At 33.7% G+C, this 24,112-nt stretch overlaps 1 protein-coding gene across 3 annotated transcripts in view; it reads right to left on the bottom strand.

The window, feature by feature from the left end:
• dpr3 (defective proboscis extension response 3) overlaps positions 1–19,695 on the bottom strand; it is a 49,523-nt gene extending 29,828 nt beyond the window's left edge. Inside the window, exons 1-2 of one of the 3 annotated variants that reach the window (XM_068295336.1) lie at positions 19,462–19,695; positions 11,902–12,563 (exon numbers count right to left, since the gene is read on the bottom strand). In XM_068295336.1, coding sequence (XP_068151437.1) covers positions 11,902–12,382 — 481 coding nt within the window. In that variant the 5' untranslated portion in view covers positions 12,383–12,563; positions 19,462–19,695. The remainder of the gene's footprint in view (positions 1–11,901; positions 12,564–19,461) is intronic. The other 2 variants (XM_068295334.1, XM_068295335.1) reach the window with 2 other exon arrangements.
• Positions 19,696–24,112: the final 4,417 nt, after the last annotated feature.

Raw genomic sequence — 24,112 nt, 5'->3', positions numbered from 1 at the left:
TATGAAATTTAAGTAGATTTACCGGAATTCTCGACTCTTTTGTGATTCCCTGTAAATAATATCCACTTCTGTTTACTTAGATCCTCTGTATTTCATCATCAAATATCTCTTCTTAATATTAATTGCTATAATTCTCATTTTCTATGGCAAAAGTTCGTTTGCCACTTTATCATCCTGTTCCCCGTTCATCTTCTGGTCTAATAAATTATGTGGAACAACTCTCTCATAGAAATCAGCAAACATAAATTAAAGTTTCCAATCATGAATCATTAAACTATGCAACAACAACAACAAGAACACAAAAGTAAAAACTTTTCCCTCAGACAAAAAGCACCACAATTTCCATGGTATATCAAGAAATTAAAACTTTGACCAACTATTTAGATACAAATCCGAGAAATGGTCAACAAAATGGTTAGGAAAAAAAGGGTCAAATATTCAACAAAAAGCCAGCAAAGCCATAGAAACCACCAAAGAAAATGTGTTAATAAAATGAAAAAGAAGATTTTTTTGAATTTAAAAGACTAAAAGAAAGAGGCCAACACTCTTTTGGTCATTGAAGATAAATAAAAGAGAAAATAATTCATTCAGTCCTCACACAGAGCTTAGGCAACTTCAAAGCTTGTGAATCCAATCAGAGAATTGTCGACTAGACGTCAAATGAGACAAAACAAATGACTCTATATCTTGTCTTATCCTCGAAGATGTTTTAAATATGTAAAAGCTAAAAGAAACAAGCTGAAGGCTTAAGAACACCCAAGCCAACAAAATCGATTGGAGACGAAACTTTTCTTACAATCTGCTCATAATTTTGTTCTTCTACTTGATATTTATTGCGGCAAGGGCTTTCTGTGTATACATACCCATGAACATATGCATATGTGTGTATAATGGAAAGGAAGAATCCTTGCACACATTGCACTTTCCCAAGTTAACGCAGAAGCCAAAGAAGATAGTAAAAATGACTCCTCTTTTGCTTGCCGCAACGTTCAAAGCAATTCAATTTCTGTGCATACATATATTGAATGAAGAGGTCGTTAGAATGTCTATTTTTGCTGATTATATTACAATTTAATAAATAAAACAGTGAGAAAAATACTTATATGAATACAAATATTTACTTTACCCACTTGTATCTTTGGTGTCTAAGTCTACCAACCACCCGCCCAATCAAACACCAACTCTTACCTTATCTCTTGGTCTACTTTAGTAAACATAGGAAACAAACCAGCGAAAAGCGGCTATGCCCACTTATTTTAGAACAAATATGTGCTAGAATGTATATATTCTTACTGCTGGTTTAGATCAAAAAAGAGAATAAAGAAAAGAATCAGGTATAAAGTTAAGGAGAAAACGAGGCAGAGAGAGATAGAAAAAGGGAAACGGAAAATGTAATAGAAAGCGAGTTTCAGATGCGTATATTTGTGATTTCATGTCCCCTGTAAGCCAAAAGCATATACTTTTATATGCTAAAGCAAGCAAACTGAAATATATTTGCTTAGACCATCCAAATATATATTCATTATCTTAATAGTTATCAGAAAGCGAGTTGCTCTTCCAAAGCGAATTTACTAAAGTTAATCATTTTTACGTTTCAAAAAGATGGATAATATAATAATTTAGTAAAACAAACAAAAGTAACAGCTCCAACTCTCACAACTAACAAAACACAACATTTAACAACTCTGAATAACAAAACAATCAGGAATATTCTGATGATTCTGATTAGATATGACAGCTTTTGTTCCTATTTGAAAATAAACATGTTCATTGATTCGCTATTAAATTGTTTAACTTTAAGATATTGAAGTTTGTGAGTGGTGAATGAAAACAACAGCAAATCGAACAGCTCTGCAAATTCTTTACAGGATATTTTTTGTTCGCCAAAAACCTGACTGTATTCATTTGTGTAACAGTAACAATAACAGTAAAAATAAAAAGAATGTAATATAAAATAATAATATAAAGTAAACCAGTAACCTCAGTTGCAATTGTAACATGTCTCAGGAGCAACACCAGATGCTGCTGTTGCATTCAGTATACATATCAGGATGTACGCGAATGTGTGTGTATTTGTGTGTTACTATGCCCATAGAGACTATGGGTAAAATAACTTTGCCATAAAGTTTGTTATAACAGCAACGCAACGCAACACAACACACACACACACACACCCAGAAAAAATACACCCACATACAAAATACATGCCACAAAACTTGCACATTCTTAGTCAGCCTAACAAGATGAGTCCCATGTAGACAAGGTCGTGAGTTTACAATCAGCGTTAAACAAATTCTTTAAGGCTTAACATTTGGTTATTAAAAAGGCAAAGCATGCAAATAAAATGTTTTCAAAGGTGATTAGGTGAACTATTTCTTTCTCTTTAACAAACATCTTAAGTTTGTGAAACATTTGACATTTATTTATTAAAGTTTTCTTTTTAAGGATTAAGTTAAAGATTATACTTTATTGTGCAATAAATTTTATGAATTCTTAGTTTACTTTAATTGCATTTGATTTTATGTTTAAGAAACCGTAAACCATTAATCGAAATGAAAACGTTTTAAGCTACTCTTCTTTAGATTTTAATTTGTATGGACTTGAAAATAAATAAAAGATTTTCACTCATACACACATACAATGTGAATGCATATATTTTTTCTCTAATTGAATTGTACTGAGCGAAAAGCTTTCTTTGACCTTTTTAGTAAACTTTATATTAAGTTTCTTTCGTTAAAGCATTTTCCCCTTTATTCTGTTTGCTATTTTTATTGCAATTTATTTTATTGCCGGTCTAGAAATACATATATTTGTACAACAGTCTATCTGCCTCTCTATCTCTCACTGACTTTGTCCAAAACTGTCTGGGCGTGTGTGTGTGTGTGTTCCACATTCGCTTTAAGCTACTCGCACGCAGAACACAAATAATGTTGCTGCCTGCTTTTGGGCGCAAAATGCCAAGCCAAGCGCAATTAATGCGCCATCTCTGCACTGCTCACACCTGTATGAGTGCATGAATCTCCGACGTGTTGAGGCAAGCCGCAACAAAAAAAAAAAAAACAAATGAAAAGAAAAGAAATAACACATGAATGGCAAATTATTTTTTTTTTTTAGCATTGCAGCTTATGCTGTGAGTTTTTTTTCTCTTTTCTGTTTGTTGTTGAATAACTAATTCCACACAGTTTTCTGCCAAAAACTTTTGCAGTTGAACGACTTCCGTGGCCTGTATATACTCAGCATGAGGGCATGAGAGCATGGCAGAATGACGATGATGATGATGATGACGATGTTGGTCTTGTGGCTGGCTGTGCCATTGTTTCTTTTACACAATATTTATGTTACGGTTACAAGGTTTCTTAGGCCCACATTTACTTTATTTTGCTTTGCTATATTTTACTTTACAGACCACTTGGCTTTTCTCTTTTTTTACACAATGCTCTTACCATGAAATAAGAAAAGGTCTATTAAAAATGGTTAAAAGCTTGCAACACATTAAAGGATTTGTCTTCTCCTGCATGATAAGTCTTAGGTTGAGGTAGAGTCTCTGAATAGGATTTCAGCACCGCAAACTAAAACACCATCTTCATTCGTTGAATTCAAAATATGAACTGATTTTATTAACAAAAGTATGGAGTTTATATAGGGAATCTTAGGCTCTAGGAGGTAACAATTGTTCTTAAAATATCTTATTCTAATGAGACTCAAACCCAAGATTTCGGGGGTTGAAAATTATTATTATTTTTGGGCACGGCTTCGGCCACTTGACATCCTGCCGTTGTGATATTTTGGGTTAGTTTAGAATTACAAGTGTTTTTCTACAATGTGTGTGGCTGATTGTAATTCTAGTCCTATGCTAGATTACTTGTTTGTGACAAAAGTACAGTTGTATTATGTTTTCTTTAGTGCATCTGATTTGGTGAAGCCGCTTCAGATGAACACGATGTTTATTCTTAAACAGTCTCTGTAACTCAAGCCAAATAAGTTTTCCATTTTGATTTCTCATAAGTGGAATTATAAAAGGTTTGAGTTAATTTTAATATATTAAATTTGATCTAAAGGATAATGAACTTCTCAACTGTTAACTAAAATCAGTACAACTTAAGTAAGTGTATATTCACTTCGTCATTGCTTAATCTCAAGATTTTGGTTTTCTTTCAGTCAAAGCATAAACCTAAAATAAAACACACACGCACACACATACAATGACTCACCACACCCAATTCAATGCCGGAAATGCTTGTTCTCAAAGGTTTCAAAATGGTTAAAAGCTTTGCCAAAATACATTTGTGTGTGTCTCCGTGTGTGTGTTATTGTGTCTGAGTGTGCGTGTGTTACTGTGTGTATTGGCAAGTATATGTATATGGCAGTAAGTCAAACAAATCGTTTGTTAATTGGCTGTCATGTATTTTTTATCTTCTTTTTAAATCTCGAAAATTTGCTAAAGGGCAAAAAAAGAACACTCATACGCCATGTTGCCAATAGAAGGAAATGGCATTTGCCTTTGATTACCTCTATGGCTTTGATATTCAATTGATTATACAGAGATAAATTATAAAACAGAAAAAAGTATTCTTTAAAATTTGTTAATGACTTCCTAAGTTAAAAAAATATATTATTGACATATCAAACGAATATAATTTCCCCTAAAAAAAGACTTTGCATGTCCAAATTAATGCCAATAATTAAAACTCATTTCTTTAATAAGATTTTTAAATTCCAAATAAAATACACAAAATGCCATGGTTAAAGCCTTTTTTAAGACACATTTTCGACATAGAAAAGGACAAAAAAAGGCCATTAAATATTCCACTCTTTGCCCTTTATAAAAATGGCTTCCCATCCGATGAATACAATTTCAATTATGCATATCAAACATATACATATAGACATATATTACTCGTATATATGTGTATAGATAGATATTTACATTTTTTTTCTTGATGCCGCAGCCTTTCAATTTACATCAAAAGAAACTCTCACCAACTCAATAAAAAATGCAGCCAAACTAATTTTAAAATAATGTACGCTAAAATAACAGAACAGACAAGTAAAAAAAAAATTAGATGGCTAGCCATTGTTTATCTATAACGAAATTAAAATACTCTACTTTATTTTGTATCGACGAATTAACAACTTGGTTACGATATTTCTTTAGGTGAAAAATAATCAAAAATCCTTTATATATCGATCTATTATTCTTAAGTTTGGTTGATGTTCTAATAAGAGTGTGTAAAACTGATCGTAGATCAAATTCGGATTTGATTAACTTAACTTAATTTATAGTCAGAATCAGTCATAAAGTAGCTAAAGACCAATAACACGATGTTTTTAGAGGGCAATATAATAATTGAAATTGCCGAAACGTTCTTAAATGTAATTTCTGCGTTGGGGAATTAAAGCCTTTTTAATATATATTTAAGTATGTTTAGAGGCTTAGAACAAAGCTTTAGCGTTTAAGTAGTTTAGCAAGGCAAAGTAATGTTTCTGTGATTTTAACAGCAATCAAACATTAAGTATATTAAGCAATTTCAATGGTCTTAATTCTATATTCAATTTACACATATTAGCTGATTAAGATATCTTAGTTAACAAATCTGTTTGTTATTAAAAAGTTCAAAAAAACAACCAACCAACATCTGTTAATGGCTGTGCCTGAAATTTTAGCTAAATTTTGTGTTCTTTCTGTTGATCTCTAACGTCCATACGATATGCATAAGTCCCATTTGCATTTGCAGTGTATAAAAATCAAGTAAAGAGTGTGAAAAAGCATTTGCTATACAAAGTGTAAAATTAACATGCAGCGCATTGAAGAAGAGCTTCAACGAATAAAATGCAAAAAAATTTCTGCTAGAAATTGCAATTTAATTAATGAAATGCGTTACAGGCAGCAGACAAAATGAGAAAGATAGATGCACAAGCAGGAGAGGAGATAAGTATATAGAGCACACGGTCCGGCACAGCTGAAAAAACCGACCATCGGGAATGGTGAAGAGTGAAATGTGGGTGAGAGAAAATGGGAAAGTGAAAGCTGCATAGCATAGCAATGGAAAATTACTAGCAAACCAAATTAACCAAATTAGCAAGCTGTAAATTTTTAGCCAACAGCTGGCAAAATGCAGCAAATTAATAAAGTTTCACATTATTAGAGTAAGAAACTGAACTAATTTTTTGTGTTCGTTTTCAACATTTGGCAGGTTTTTTTTCTCTCTTTTTTTTGGGCATTTGCCCAATTTAATTTTGCTTGTAGTTCTTAAGCAGACGGTAAAGTTTGGGAGCCGTTTTTTTTTTTTCTCTTTACTTTAGTCCTTTTTTTTTGCGTTGTTTGCTGCTTCCTTAGAGCCCAGTTTCTTCGTCTCGAGCCTGTGTTTTAAGTAAGTTCGGCAAGTTCTTTGTGTAAATTATATACGCACCAGAAAAGTTTTTTAGCTTGAATTTATTGCTAAGGACAGAGACATGCTAAGTTTCCTTTACCACTCGCCCGAATTCCCTCACCTACTACACACTTTACTTTGTCACGGCAAAACGGATGAAAGGAAAATAGAAAAAAAAAAACAAGCATACACATCTAAAAGATATGCAGGATTCACACAAACGCATCCTGCAAGCAATTGGCCTAATTTCATTCCAGACATTTGACTATGTATGTATGTATGTGTGTTGGTTGTGTTTTATTTGTTGTTAGTTTTTTTTTTCTCTTTCGTACCATCGCGGTAATGGCCACCGTTTAGCTTATGGTTTCGGTTTGTTGACACAGGATATGCACGGGATGTTCTGCCAGGATGTGCCACATTTGCCGCCCTTTTGTGGCATTCGGCACTTTTATCCAAAATATTGCGCATATTGTGGATAAATGTTGTATTTTTAGAGCTTAATGTCGCCAACATGTTTACCTATAGCAATAAATTTTATAATAGTTTGGCAGAATTTTGTTTCTACCTTTTCGTTTTTTATTTAAGGTTTGGTTTCTGCTGAAAAATTTTGTTTTTATTTGATGTTTTACATAATTAAGTTCAACTTTTATGGCATGTGTGTTAGGAAACTTTCCCAAAGCTCAAATTGTTGGCTCAAGGTAATACATTACTTTTTATTTTTTGTTGGCTTTATTTAATTTGATTTCATTAATAAGGGGAACAATTTTTTTCAATGTTTGTTCTTTTTTTTTTGCGGTCAAGTGGTAAAAAGTAAAATAAAATAAAATGTAGAGAAATGTTAGTTAAACTTGCAACTTTTATTATTAGATGTAATTTGAAAGTTATGAATAATATTTATATCAACAAAAACTAGAGTGAATATAGAACTTCATTCTAATACGATCTCTGTAAATAAGTTGTGCGAAAAGTTACTAAAAATGCAAATGAAACTAAACAAAAACAAAAGCTGAAACTGGAATTCGTTTTAAAATGCATATCTGTAAGCTTAAATATTCATTTAATTATTAAAATTAGAAGAGGCCAGTAATATGTCCCTTAGTGTCTCTTGTCTAATACTTTCGAAAATGAAGAAGAAAAGACCTAACATTCCACGGAATTTAAAAGGTATTAAGGAGCAAATTATGCAACTTAATAACTTAAAATCTAATATTAAAACTTAAAACATTTTTATGCAAGTTGAAGTAATAACACTTAAGAACTTTAAACAAGTAAATAGATAAGTTAAAAAAACTAATTGACTTTGTCCTGTGTGAAATTGCTTGGCCAGAACATCTTTCAATCGATTTATGCCTTTTTTAGAATACAATTTTTTTTGCCATCATCAGCAGCAAACAAAATTTTCTTAAGAGCAAAGTTTTATGCTTGCACATAATTTTTGAGTAAAACCTATTACTATCTATGTACACATACACACACATACATTCACGCTAAGGCGATGACACGACGAGGGACATGAAGTCTGCGAAGGATGAGAGCGACCCAGAACCAAGAACCACTCAAACCACTTTTAATTGCATTTAATTAGCTGCTCGTTCGACTTTCACTTTTTAGTTTGGCCCCAATTTTTGTTCGACTTTACACTTTGTTATCGTCCGTCGGCGTAGTCCTCGGTCGGTTGTCGTTCTGCGTACTCCTGGCCATCCTTGTCGACACAAGGACCGCAAAAAAAAGAAAGAAGCAGAAAATTCGAAAAGGAAGAAAATTCTTGAAAAATTATATATGTATGTAGGTATGTATATACTTTCTTTATACTTATATAGAAGTTGACCGACATAAATTTCATTAATTAGTTGAAAATTTGCTTGAGCATTTTTGAAGATTTGTTAATGCTGGTTGGCTGCTGGCCCAATTTTCATTTTAGGCCATTTTCATCGTTGGTCATTAACAAAATATTTATGAGGCTTGTTTGAAGTAAGTAAATTGCAAAAAACTGGCCAAGATTACCATGTAATTAGGCAGGGAAACGACAACGTGAAAATGAGATGACGTAATCCTTAATATTTTATCCAGTTGTGCCCTAACCATAAGCAAAAGGATATCTGAAAGTCATCAAAATGTGTATCACAAACAAAAGAAGGCTATATTTTGAAGCAAACGATTATTAACTAGAAGTAAATGGATATAGTAAGATAAAATAATTTATATCAAAACGTTTCTCTCACAAAAGTAAAGGGTATGTCAAAGTCAAAGTCAAAGTTTTACAACAATTTAAAGACTAACTTCTTGGGTATTCGCTTGGGCATTTGCCACAAATATTTCATTGTAAACTTTTCACGCCCTTCGCTTTGGTCTCAAGTGTTCAGGCAATGAAACGTAAAACAACAACGACAATAAAAACATCACCGACTTGACCAACTTTAAGGATCACTTTAAGCCTCAGACATCAGCAGTGTTTGATAAACAAACAAACTTGTTTAATGTTCTACTTTCCTTTCCTTTCCTTTTCTTACAATTTTTTTCTGTGTTATTTTGTGGCTCAAGGATATGCCAGACATAAACCAAAAGCACAACGCCCCGATGCCTTTTCGAATCGATGGCAGGAAACTCATTTCATCATTGACAAATTCTTCTCCTCTTGGTTATTGAGAGGGGCCAAATCGAGAAAGATTGAGAGGGCAAATACAGAGTAGACAAAAAAAAAAAAGAAAAGAAGCACACAAAAATTGGCAACCTACTGAGAAAATGGGGATAAATCAATTGAAAAATATTAATGAATTATTTATGAGATAGGAGAGGCAAAGAGAGAGAGAGAGAGAGCGAGAGAGAGACCAAATAGATTTGGGGTGAATAGAAACGAAAGGCAAAGAGGGGGGAATGCAGAACACTGAACCACAACGCCAAAGGAAGCCCCCAGAGGAAATAACCAGAAAACACAAAAAACCCCACCACCAACTGAAACAAATCGGCCAAAAGAAATAACTGTGAAAAAATTACGCTGGAGACTAATAAAACAAGATTATTGCGGTAAAACCACAGACAGTTGGTAAAGTTGAGAAAGGAGAATTTGCTCTACCTCTCATGCTTTCGCTCTCTCTGCCTTAGAGCCACCTCCGAGCGGCATGCAACTAGACAATGAGCCAGTCATAAATCACTAGCCACAGAATGGCGTAAAGTGAAACGCGGACAGCGTAAAACTGCATTTGTGTGTGTGTGTGTGTGTGTGTGTGAGTGTGCGAGCAATGCAGAACTCTCACTCACTCACTCACACATACACCACAAAAGCTAGGAAACATATATCCTTATGCATTGCAGAAGGATGCTTTAGAGGCGAAACCAACTCGCATGCATTTAAGCAGTTTGCCTCAGTCATGAAGCCAATGACAATGATGATGATCATAATGAAGATTATAATCACAATTATGGCAATATGAAGCATACTGCAATGTATTCTAACCGCATATACGCAAACAAAACAATATGAAAGTGTGTACGTATACATGTGTATGTATGTAGTTATAAAGAACAGAACATGTAAACATTCAATATTGACATGAAATCAATAGAAATATGAAGATTATATAAAGGAATGCATTCGCTTACGGGGTGTTGAGGAATTCAATCAATGACAAAGCTATCGAGTTTAGCAATTAAATTTTATCAAATCAATTAGATATAAAATCATAGTATTTGTAAACTACTTCAAAAAGTTAACTTAGTTGACTAAAATTGTTAATAATTAGTAGACACGTCTAAAGTAATTGTTTTAACATTTACTTCATAATGTTTTGTGTGCTTGTGATATATTCTTATTGTATGTAGGCTTTGATCACATTTAAAAGGCTTCCCCTAATAAAACGTTATAATATTGTTTACTTTAGCGAATTATAACTAATAAAAAAAATAAACAAACAAATTTCTAAATTAGAAGCCAAAAAATATAACTGAAGTCTAATTTATATTATGTATATTTCTTAATAAAATTATCATGGAGAAGTCAATGCTTTTGTTCTTAAAACATGACACTTAACTAATTTTCAAAATATTCATTTTATAGAATTACATTCGTACAATGTGCTTTTTAAGTGATATGCTTTGGGCCCTTTTCAAGCTCATGAAATGAAAAGAATGCTCCAAAAAAGTAGGCAACAGATTTTCCACACATAGTTTTAGAGCCATGCTCATGGAAATCATGGTGTAGTGTTAGTCCAACAATACTTATACAAAAGATTGAAGGTCTTTTTTTTTTATATTTTTACAACTTTTTGATACTTTTATATGTTTATATTTTGTGAAAGTAGTTTGTATAAACTAAATAAGCGTTTGAAGTCTATTTCTATAAGTTCCTGTTGTTTTCACTTTGCTTGCTAAAAACGTTTTTCAGTTTGAAAATAATTGATTATCTTTGACAAAGATGGTAATATGAAATCGTCACATAGATACTACTTAACAATTGATTGTAAATGAATTCCACAAATTAGTTGAGATATAAATTTAGTTGAGATATATCCAACTGTTGGTGTAAGTATGAGTCAACATTAACTACGGCAATTCAACCTATAGACAAGCTAAAGCAGTCATGAGATAAAACAGAGCGATCCGATTCGATTATGGTAAGCTACATTTGGAGATCCATCTTAGACATATCCAATTCATAGTGTTCAATCTTAGACAATCCAATTCATAGTATTAAATTTCATAGTAAATGATTCATTGACCAATATGCATTGCTCCAAATCAATCTTTTAGTGCTCATATCAAAAGATTTGTTTTTAAAGTCAGGACATATGAAACAAATGTGCCAAATGCTCAACCCGGCACAATCAAAATATTGTTGAATTAAATTGTACTTGTTATAGTTAGACTTTAACTATCCAAATGATGGCCAAAATATGAAAACAAATTTTAATTGTTTCATCTATTCTTAAGTTCTGTATAAAGTTGTCAGAGAAAGAAACTTTTCAGATTGAAGTACTTGGCCATTTAGCAAAATGAAATGGCCAAAAGAAATATATGACTTAAGTATGTGTGAAAAAATATTTTCCAAGAACCGTAATAAACAAATTTTTCAATTTTTATGCAAGCATAAATGTTTCTTACTTTTTTCTTTTTGCATTTATGAACAATAACAAATTGTATACAAATGAATTGTTTCTGCTTGAGCTGCTTTTATTTCTTGTTGTTGTCGTTTTTGTTATACTACTCTCCCTCAAGTATGTCCTTCTCTCCCTCTCACTCTATGTGTAGAGTTAACTATGTATTTTGCATTATGCATTAAATGCAATTTGAACTGTTAAAAGCATACTCTTAACGCTATTCGTTGCCGGCTTTGGACGTTTATGGCCATTTCTGCTTATTTTCGCACGCACACGTAAACATAATTTGCATTGCTGCTGAAATATTATGGCAGTGGCTAAAAAGTATGCAACAGCAATTTTTTATTATTACGCTAAACAAACAACAACAAGGACAAGGCAGAACACAAAAAAAAAGTTGTTGAAGTGGGCAAATGAAAGAGAGAGCGAGCACTTACCGTTATAAAATGGCCAGAGCGAATGTTGCTGATGTTGTTGTTGCTGTTGCTGCTGTTGCTGTTGTATTATGCTAAAAACTAACGCCATTATAATAATAACTGCCCGCGTCCTGCTTTGGTGGCTTCTTCTAGTTGTTACTGCTGTTGTTGTTGCTGCTGCTGCTGTAGCGTCAATGTCGACGCCAGCAGCAGCAGCTTGGCTTGGGTTACGACGACGATGTTTTTCTGTTTTGTTGCTGTTGCTGCCGCTGCCGCTGCTGCTGCTGTTGTTGCCGCCATTGGCGCCGCATAAATTTATATTGCGAATTTGTTTGTATTGTTGTTCGTTATGTTGCTGCTTTTGTTGCCGTTGCTGTTGCTGTTGGTTTTGTTGTTTCTCTATAACTATTGCCTCCGGCATCCAGCTACAGTTAATAGTTTTTGTATTTGCTTGAGTTTTATTTGCCGGATTTTTATTCGAAATTGCTTGTTGCTGTTGCATTTAAGTGTTGCTGTTGTTGCAATTGACGCTGTTGCTGGTATTTCTACTGCCGATGCAGTCACCGTCAACTTTAACATCATACTGCGCCATTGGTTTGTTATTTTTATTTATTATTTTTTTTTAGTTTTTCCCCTTTGTTGTTAGAATATTGTCAATAAAAAGTCCTTTTAGATGTTGCTTGCTATTCGGGTCAAGTATTATTCACGTTTTGTATAGATTGATATTGGATAGGTCATAAAGTGTTTTTGCTTAGCTTATCAAACTTTTTATAACTAATTGTTGAACAATGAAATCGAAGTACTTCAAAAAAAACAAGAGCAAAATTCATTAAACTTTTGTTCAAAGACTCAACTCAGATTAGTTTTGAAGTGTATTTCAAAATGCTTCTTTTAGTTTTTCTGATAAAAATTGCAATATGTATAAAAAGATTAGCAAAATTAGCATTGCCTTTAGTTTCGGGGTCATAATGCAAGTTAGGAGATCACTTTACGTAAGGCTAAGCATGAATAAAAATCTGTCAAAAACGATTCGCAAGAATAATGTTTTTTCTAGAATTTTGAATTATTTTTTCAGACTTTTTTATCCAATTTCAATTTAGTATATTATAAGACATAAAATACTTGGACATAAACGAATTTAGAATGATTATACAGAAGTCATTCTTTCTTAAGAGGGCTCTTATAGCCCTCAGCGTTAGCTAATCTTTGCTCTGCTTTTAATAACGCATCAAAAGAAGCATCCAAATTATTATGTCAGTAAGAAAAACAATGAAGAGCATTTGAATCATGAGTTGAGTTTATTAAAATGTCATGGAATTCATCTAACGTTTCAGAATCGTTTTTTGTCGGCCTGTGCTGACAGGAATACATATGTATGTATGTATGTGACGTTCTGTCAATGAAATAAACACTAAAAGGCAATAACTAGATATTTAATATAAATGCACTTGACATACTTTATGTGTGCTGTATTTCTAATGACAATAAAGAATGCAATCATTTAAATTGCAGGTCATTTGGTAAAAACAATATATTTAGCATTTCGTTTTTTATTTGTACAATTTGCTAAATTTACCATTAGCATGGATATCTAAATTTCACAGCATGTCCACTACTATAATTACAATTTTCACACCACACACACACACACACACACACATAAACATATATCTCGGACTAATCAGAAAATTGAACAACCCATAGAGAAGGCATTTTTTTAACCCCTATTTATTTATTTTCCATTGTTTGGCCAGTTCAAGTGCAAAGCAATAAATCTACACACACACACACACACAGTAGAGAATAAAATGGCAAGAATAGCAAAGTGTTCCGTGTTGAATTTCATTCGTTGCATCATTAATTACACAATTTTGTGTTGGTAGTTGTGTGTGTGTGTGCTTAAAGCAGAGAAACTTCGGGGCATGCCACGAAAACCGCATGCGGCCGCAATTCGATAATAAATCATTTACCTAGCGTTTGGATTCAAAAAAAACAAAAAACAGAAATAAAATTGAAAGGGAAAGTAAACCAAACGAACTGAAATGAAATCAAAAAACCACAATGTTTACCCTTTTTTCTCTGTTTTTCATTTTTTGTATTTGCTATGGCCAAACTGATAAGGATTAAAAGGATAACCACCATACAGAACAAAGAAAAAGGCTTGAACAACAACAAACCAAAAGGGGGTCAATTGTGAAATGTGCAAATAGGCAACAACAAAAAAGCAAACACCAAGACAAACGGTTAAATCAAGTCCTTGGCTTACATAGCGTATACGTTATACGAGACAGAAATGAGCATCAAACGACCCACGAATGCAATTAAATTAGAGTAAAGTAACAAATGGCTTAAATAAGCGTAGACCCAAGCAGAGAATTAGTGGGACGTATAGAGGGAGAGAGACAGAGAGAAAGCAATGTTAACTGATAGCAAAAGCAAAATAGAGCACAAAATGGCAAAAGTGGCGAAAGCAAAAATGGAACACTAAGAGCGCAGGTAGTAAAAGCGCCAAGTAAATGGGCTAAACTTTGGTATAGAAACACTGCCATGGCAAAACAACAACAACAAAAAAATAAGAACAAAAGCGTAAATGCAAAAATAGAAAGTTCTCAGAGTTCTTTCTCTCTCTTTCTCTCTGGAAAAAGCAACAGATGAACAAGGACAAAGCAATGAAAATGAATTTAATAATTTAAGGTTTTACAGATGGAAATAAAAGATGGAGATTTTAGTGCAGTGACAAAAGATTTGTGAGAATTTAAAGAAAAATCGTACAATGAAGTTCTAGCTAACTAAACTAACTAACTAACTAAAGAGTGTTAGGGTAGATAAAACAGATTGCCATTTATTTATTTATTAAGGTCTTCTTTTTTGATTATTAAAATTTCAGTTCAGTTATTGAAAACCAAACCCTCATCATGCAATGTCAATAACCAAAAACTTTACCCTTAATGATTTTAAATCTAAGAAATTTAATTTTGAATTTTAATGAAATTCCTATTTAAAAACAATAAGTAAGCATTTCCTTGCCTTTGGGAGTAACATTATTGTGTATTCCACGATATTACAATAAGTAATACCTATTTACGTCTACCCACTCAATTAAAAACAAGAAACGTAAAATGATTTACATTTTCAAGTGAAATAAATACATACATTTAGTAGGTTCTTTGTCTTGTAATTACTTCACCCAAACGAAAAGAAAAGAATAATTGAAATGTTGGAAGTGAAGACATTGAATAGAGACCAAAAAAAGAAGAAGAAACAAAATTTGTATTTATTGTGTGACTTTTTGTTACCGTCTCAAGGCAACAGGATGCCGCTTTTGACAAAAGCTGCTTACGATTGACACCTGACCATTGTCAGGGAATGATAAGGAGAAAGAGCCAAAAAAAAAAAAAGAAAGAGAAGTAGCTTTACTTTTAGCAACGTTTTCTTCTTGCTGTTGTTTTTGTTGTTATTGCCGTTGCCTTGGGTATTGGCAAAATCAATCAAGCTGGTCAGCTATGCGAATGACATAGAATTTTATTCATTTGCCTGAGCTAGGTCGAAGGTCACAAAGTCTTATGTTCGGAGTCACTTGAAGTCTGTCTGGACGAGCACTTTTCGACCCCAAAAAAAGGTAAATCTTTAAAGAAATTTTAAACAAAATGTGTTGTCTTTAAGTTTGAGACTGATTAATTACCTTGGCTTAAAGTAATCTCATAAGAATCATTAATTATTGCATAGAAACCATTATGCGTTTTATGAGAAAGTAAACAAAACTTTTGACCTACAAACTATAGTTAGACTTTCTCAACGTATGCGTGTGTGTGTGCGTGTTTATTTATGCTAATCTAGACATATGTAGAAAACTGATGAAATTCTATAGAATAATGCACTTTGGCAGGCATTTTCTACCTCATCTCTATGTATGTGTAGTAGTTGGGTCCTGGGAAGCCGCTTAACCTTAGCTCATGTTCTGAAGCTTCTCCACCAGCTGTCGCTGTGGTTGCCTAACACACACACACATTCGTCCCTTTTGCTACGATTTTACTCAGAAAATTTTCGGGAGGTGCAGCAATGGATGGGCGATGGATAATAAAAACCAGTTTCCTGAAAATTGCTTCGGCATGTGCTGCTGCAAAAAGGTTTTTAATCTTTATGAAGCATATTTCAAATATGTATCGCATGTTGTATATGTATGTGGGCGTGTGTGTGTGTGTGTGTGTGTGTGTGTGTGCACACGTGTATATGCGTGTATATGTTTTTTATGCTCAACGTTACACGCAAGCTTGACATATTATTAAGGTTATTAAAAAGCATTTTGTTTACTTTTCGTTGAGTATTGATTGACCTTAGTATGGGGAAAACATTCATAAATTAATGCCGAAACATTTTCTTTATTTTTAATTTATTCCTCAATACATTTTGAGTTTACAATTTCTTCTTGTCTTGACGAACTTTTAAAATTGGAATATATATTTTTTGGCACATTAAATTACTGAAATTCATGGATGAATGTTTTAATTTTTGGGCAATTCTTTTTGGCTGATAAAACTTTGCTTACGCTATGCCAAAGTCTGGAATCTCAGAAGTATTTTTTATAGCCATGTTTGAATTCCTTCCTAACATTTTGACTATTGCTTAGTTGATTTTTTATACCATACACCCATAGGGTGAAATGGTATATTAAAGTCGCCAAAATGTATGTAACAGGCAGAAGGAAGCTTCTCCGACCCTATAAAGTATATATATTCTTGATCAGGATGAATAGCCGAGTCGATCTAGCCATGTCCGTCTGTCCGTCCGTCCGTCCGTCCGTCCGTCCGTCCGTCCGTCCGTATGAACACGCAGATCTCGGAGACTATAAGAGCTAGAGCCACCAAATTTGGTATGTATACTCGTGTAGTATGCACATGTTCAGAGTTAATTGGAATTTCGGCCACGCCCCCTTACGCCCCCAGGAATCACATAAAACGGTTTTTCTTAAAAAGTATAACAGCTAGAGACATCAAATTTGGTTTATATACTCGTTTAGTTGGCGCGCAGAAACTAATTGTTTAAACTTTTTGCCACGCCCCCTTCCGCCCCCGGAATTTACATAAAACTGATTTTCTTAAAAACTATGACAGCTACCGACATCAAATTTGGTATGCAGACTAGTTTAATAGACGCGCAGAAACTGGCTATTTAAAAATTTTGCCACGCCCACTTCCGCCCCCGCAAATCAAACAAAACTGATTTTATCAAAAACAAACAAAGCTAAAGTCACCAAATTTACTATGTATACTGGCTTAGTATTCGCGCAGAGTATATATATTTTCATATTTTGCCACGCCCACTTCCGCCTCCATAATTAAGAAAAAACCGATTTTCTCCTGTAGTTTTTTGACTATCGCATTCAAATTCGGCAGACTAATTAATCTTATCTATTTCTACAAAACTACCAAATTTTATTGAAATCGGACTAGAAACATGCAAAATATGCGTATGAACGTATTTTACTACGCGGTCCGCGGTCCAGAATTGGCCGTTGGCTAGTAGCGGCGCTAGAGTGCTCGTGTGTTCGTAGAGTGAGCGAGATAGCACATACTATGAAACATGTAAAAACAATTTAAAAGACATACATATGTACATTTGGTTTTCGAAATTTAAAAAAATTTGTTTCACCTGGTGTATGGTATACCCGAGTCGACGAGTCGACTTACTTGCTTCATTTTTTTTTTGGTTTTTTTGTGGATGTTTTAAGTTTTTCTCATCGTTTCTTTAGCTTTCGACAATTTAATAATTACAAGATTAGTTTGTTAAGGATTCTAATATATTGTTTAGGACATGCCCATAACTACTCCTTAAACTGTTGTAAAATTTTTAGAGCCATGAATATAAGCAACTACATTTATAAGGAGAAGGCAAATCCTTCTAAATAAAGGTTTAATAAAGAAAGAACCTTAAAAGCCATTTTTTTTAGAACTTACAAAGTCTTTGTTAATGAAGTCAAAAACATAACTTTTCAATTTTTTAAAGAAGAAGATGATGAAATGCTTATTGTCCTCTTAAATACAAATATCAAAATGACATTCCTGTATACAAAAAAGAAACAAATTAAAAAGATATCACAAAGCCTAAGAGAAGTAATTAACTAAAAACAAAACTTACAAATCGAACATCGACGTAATTTGACAAACATCTTTAAAAAATAACTCAAAAGATTCAAAGAAATGACTCTAACGAACAACACAAAAATTATGAAAAGTGTTCTATCACCTGTTCTTTCGCGTGTAATGCAATGACAAAAGGAATAAAGATTTATGTTGTATATTAATAAAACAGAACTAAGTTGCCATTCAATTAAAGTAAGTTCTAAGGGAAATGTTGTTTTTATTTGCCGCAAATAATATAATTTGCTGAAAGAGTCTTGAAAATATTTAGCTTTAAGTGGCAAAAGCTGTTATTCATTCAAGCCATATGTTGCACGGATTGTCTATAACTACAGCATTCTCTCTCACTCTCTCTATCACTCTGCCTCGCTTTGTGCTATTATCCTTAAGCCAGTTAATCCATGGGAACAACAAGCAAACTGTGAACAACTTCTGCCTCTCACTCGCACCCACAAAGAACACAAACAGTAAACACAACTCAAACACCTCTCGAGCCACCCAAATCAGCAAACCCAACCCCAGTGAGCCAATCTTTCAGGCAACCCAACTAAACAAACACTTTTCCATGCACTTGTCGAACAAGCGTTATTAAAGCCGCCTTCTCTCATTCTCGCATCGAAGAAACATAAACCGAAACCAACAAACCAACAGCAAAAAAAAAAAAAAAGGACCATCGCATGTTTGGGCCACATTTCGTAGGCTTAAATTTACGAGAACTCAATTCCACTCTGACACTCGGGACACTCACAAACACACACTTACACAGCCTAGCAAATAAAAGCAAAGTATAGTAAATTGCTTGACGATTTTCGCGAATTATTTTTTCGTATGTGGACCCAAATAAGTATGCTATGCTTTTTGAACGCCTCAATGCACATAAATCACATGGGAGGGCAATTGAAGTCAAAGAACTACGTTTTAATATCATACACCGCATACAAAATGTCAAACATTTTTATTTATATTGACACAAACATGGCAAATATTGGTTCGTTGGCTCTCTCTCTCTTTGGCTTTGCTTTCTAGCCGGTCACGCACGGTTGCCAATGCGATTTGGGTTACTTAATTTCATGGTTAATCCGTTACACAATGTAAACTGTCAATTGTCAATCGGCAATGCTAATTGCCGATGCATGTCCATATGTCTGTCCATTAGTCCGTTTTCACTTCAAATATGCAAAAAATCCTGGCATAAAATTGAATGTTTGTGTTCGCTGTCGATGATGTTGATGACGAGTGCATCGCCTGCCGCGTTTGTTGATATCTTTCACAATTGTTGTTGAAATGTTCATGAATATTTAAATTTCTATTGTTGTTTTCATTGTTTGTTCGACGTTCGTCGGTTTTCAGTTGTCGGTTGTCGATTGTCGGTTGTTGTGCGGCTCTTTAGGGATTTCCCCCATCATCAACAACAACTACAACAAGGATACACAATAATAACAACCACAAAAATCCATTGCTTGTTGCCCTTGCCTCGTTAACGCACTTTTCTGAGACAAACCATCGCATGGCCTGCCTCAACTGCAACTTATGTAGATTACGCGAATATTTTTTCTCGTCACTCGACTTTGTGTGTGCGTGTGTTTCGTCTTCCTTTTCCTTTTGGCTTTATTTTTCTCTTTTTTGTTGAACCGATTTCAATTTATTTTTACACGTGTCACACTTCCGCAGCCCCTGAACGCCGTTAGACTACTGCTGGTTGCTACTGCTGCTGTGTCTGATGTGAGACGAGAGTTTTGGTCTGTGATGACGATGGTTCCCACTGCCAGGATAACAACGAAGCATAGGCCGAGGCAACGACAACATCAGCAGCAGCAGCGTCAGCAGCGAAAACAGCAGCAACAGTCAGTGAGCCGAAGGCATAGGTTTAAATCTAATAAAGTAGCTTGATACGATTCCCCTCAGCCCAACGAATTCGCCTCACTCCGAAAATTCTACAGTAAGGGGTTGGCCATAGAGGATAACAGAATTTCTGTTAACCTGACTGTAAAGTCTAGATATTTAAAACAATTTCAGAATATTTATTTACTTAAGAATATTCAGTTAAAAAATCTTTACTAGGACAACCAGTCACTTTAAATATCTCCATTTCTGTTTTAATTGCAAGACTTTGTTTATAAATTATAATATTAGAACCTCCTTAATTCAACGATGAGCCAATTAGTCTAATAAATATTAAACAATAGTTTTATTGTTATTTGAATTTTTCTTTGCTTTTATTAGTCTGTTTTTAAGTTCCAATGGTAATTAAAAAAAACAAAAGATTTCTTACTTCAAAAGTTCAAATGTGTATTTTTTATTGTTTTTAATTAAAATTCATTACATATAGAAACCTTAAGCTATCATTTAAATTCTAACGTATGTTGTTAGGTGGAAATGAACTAAACTTAAGGATTTTTAGTTTTTCCACTTGATCTAAAATGGAAAAAGGTAAATTCATAGATACTAAATAACCATTATTGGTCGCTGCTAAACCATTTCCTTAATCTAAAATTGATGTTAACGTTGTACTAAAAAGTCCCTTGTCCAGAATGTCCCACTTTGTGTCCTTTTAACAATATTTCGTGGGGAACTAAAGGACTAAGAGTACTAAAAATTACCAGTTTTTGTCGCCACATTTAACATCGACTGAGCATTTTCAACCCCTGTAAAATTTTCTTGAATTTCCTTTTCAATCGTTAGTTAAGGGGTGGAATTTTCTTTTTCAATAAGTCTTTCAATAGTAGGGGAAATTTAGGAGTGAGTTTTCACTGAAGAAATTTCATATTCTATATTTTTAAAAGAAATCGAAACTTGTAGACAGAAAAATGCAATATAATTTTAGATTTTAAGATGCAAAATACATTTTTTATGGGAATTAGAATACAAGGAGTCCAAATCGGTGGCCAAAAAAAGTCCATTTGAAGGTTCGTTGGGACTTATTTTCTTTTCAAAACTTAAGATTATATTCCACTATTTTTAATAACACATACTTTTGAATTAAAATCATGTTGATGTTGTATTATTATTATTTATATAAAATATAGTCTCAAATGAAGATATTTTTTAAAGCCCCACAAAAATTATATTTTATCCTAAAAGAGAACAAATCCAATTAACTAATACTTCCCTTTGATTTGGAGGCCAACAGTGGACGAAAATGGGATCATCTAGCTTTTCTTGGGAATCAATTTAAATCTCACATTTTTAGAAATCAATTGAATGAAATATTTAACACTTATCACTGATTTGCTTTAGGGTCCCTTCCATATTAAATTAAAATTAAATATGCCAATGCCTGGGATATTGATATAATTGATTATAATTACAACTACCTTGCAATTGGTGTCACCAATTAAATTTTGCTAGGATGAATAAAAACTTTTCCCTGCATTGCAAAATGCATTGACATTTGCTTGCCGTCAACGCGAAACTCTATCAAGTTATTTTGCACACACACTCGCCCACACACACACACACTATCTCTGTCTCTCAAGGTGAACTCAATTGAATTCTCAACATTTGCACATCAATTATTTCACAAGCAGCGCGTCGAGTAAGCTTTTTATGGTGCCAATGCGGAACATTGAAAAAAATATATACATAGGTACATATAACAGTTAGTACGTAGGCAGGTGGATATACATGGAATATGAGTATATATACAGTTAGCCGGCACTGAAAATCAGTCAACCAAAAATTGTCATAGCGTCAGTTGTAGATGCTGACACTAACTTTTGGCAATTTAATTCAGAGGCTGATGAAAATTTGTCCAAAATTGAAGACAAAATCCAACATTTCCTAGATTATATTGCAGAAATTTTGTTTAAGTCTCAGTCAATTATATAAATTTCAATGTAGAGCAAACCCATGCAACCCCTAGTAAAATAAGTTTCCAAAATACTTTCTTAATGTCTGAAATTCTAAGAAAGAGTTTAGCTATTAGATTAGTAAAAAAAAAACTTTTTTAACTTCACGCTCATTCTTATTAACTCAAGAAGAATAGTTTTATTGTTAAATAATTTATGTATAATTGACAAACTATAATTTATTGCATGTATTTCCTAAGATGGTATCATAGCTCACACTGCCATCGCCAAGGGAAAGAGGAAATAAAACTCTAACCAAGTCAATGTCAAAATTGACAAACAGAGCGAAAGAAAAAAAACACAAACAAAGACAGCTGCAGGCTAATATTTTTCTATAGTGAAGTTTGCATACCCTCATAATATAATCATTCATAATCAATTTATATCTTATATTACATTATATCAGGGTTATACAAGGACATTCTTTGGTCGATTCAAAGGGACGAAGCTGGCAACTAAATGAACCCAGATTATAAGTATACTTCTATAAGGAGTCCATCCTTAAGGAAAGTTTCTGTTTTTCAGCATTTTCCATCTTCTTGTCATAGTTAAGCTACCACTTTAAGTAAGAGGAGACTAAAAAAAGGCATCTCTCATGTCTGCTGATGAATTCGTGGCAGTGGCATAAATCCAATGACAAGCATTGAAAAAATGCCCAAGCTAATACATAAAATAACACAATGCAATACCAGAAATATGAAAACGGGTAAAAATCCTTCTATAAACCTCCACCACCGAAAAAAAATGTCAGTGAAATTTTGGTGGCTCTAAATTTTTGGCGCCAAAACCATACGAAAAAAAAAAAATAACCAAAGTGGGGTAGAAAAAAGAGAGAAAAAATAGAAAACAAATCGTGAACTCAACAGAAAAGTCGCTGGAAATTTATTCAGTCAACGTCGAAGTTCATTTGAGTGTCATAAATCAGTTGCTTTCCACTTTGCCACCCAGAACCAACCCAAGGCGCAAATGGCAAGGAAATTTGTTGTTGATGGTGGATCAGGGGGCGAGTATATCGGTGTCGATGTCGGGGTAGTTGTGGGCGTGGGCGTGGGCATCGTAGGGGCATATAAATGACAACTTTGACTATTGGCTGCCATTGCACGTACAACAAAAACTGCAGCTTGGGCACGATTCTGGCTACGCCAAGTTGGATGATGTTGCCATGGCCATGGCATATTTGTGCAGCAGCAAAGAGAAAAAAGAAACTATAGAAAAAATATTTTCGAAATCGTTGCTATGTAGAGTCAAATGTCAGGAGGAATCCTGTCTAGCGCACACTCACACACAAACACACGCAATCTAAAGAAATATCTTCAACTGTCTTTGTATAATATAAGAAACGAACTCCAACAAAAAACAAACCATGTTATAAATCAATTTGAATTGCGCGAACAGTTTAAAACGACAAACGATTGCAACAGGAGCGGAGAACCAAGAGAAAAATAAAGATATTTGCTAAAGCGGAAAATTCTGTTTATTTAGGCAATTTTGTGGAAGAAAACATTACTGTTTAAAGTGGCTCAACAATTTGGCTAGCAGGCAGTGATTCTTGGAATTATTTTACTTTTGTTAGTTTCCGTTTGAAAAGCGATTGGAAATGTTTAAACTTATCTATCGTAGTAAGTAGAAAGTTGAATCTCAAAGAATTGTAAACGAAAGGATTAAAATAAGGTATAAGGGATTGAAATAAAACTTGAACAGATGTGATTGAAAATATTGGAAATGGGTGTATTGGCCTTTTAAAAGGTGCAGTTTGAAGCAATGACAAATCGGTGGCGGTGCTATTAACACTGACTCTAGTGGGCGGGGATTTGTTTAGACTCTATTAATTACATAAACAAATGTAGTTATCTGAAGCTAGGCAAAAGGTTGGTAGTTGGATACTGTATGTCCACGAATTACGGACAATTCGATTGAATAATGAAAATTCGATCTGTCACAAATCTACCAAATCTAAGAGATAACAGTGCACAGTCCATTTGCCATTATATAGTTATAAGCCAAGTTAATAGTCTAACTCCTCTACTTTTTATTATCAGATTTCAATAGAATTCCGGCAACATGCATTCTGAAAGACTTCAACACTTTCAATTTGCAACTTAAGCAACTTCACTCAAATGCTCCTTTTTATTCCTTTTCTTGTGTGCCTGAAGAGTCTTGAGGCTGCTGTGAAGTCTTCTGACCTCTAGAATGACCACAGCAGCAGAAGGAAGAGTAGCTCAATTACACCTGGAAAACACCTTTATC

The sequence above is a fragment of the Drosophila tropicalis genome, unplaced genomic scaffold (assembly GCF_018151085.1).
Source record: "Drosophila tropicalis isolate 14030-0801.00 unplaced genomic scaffold, ASM1815108v1 contig_845, whole genome shotgun sequence".
NCBI lineage: Eukaryota > Metazoa > Arthropoda > Insecta > Diptera > Drosophilidae > Drosophila > Drosophila tropicalis.
This window is presented reverse-complemented; position numbering and strand designations above follow the sequence as displayed.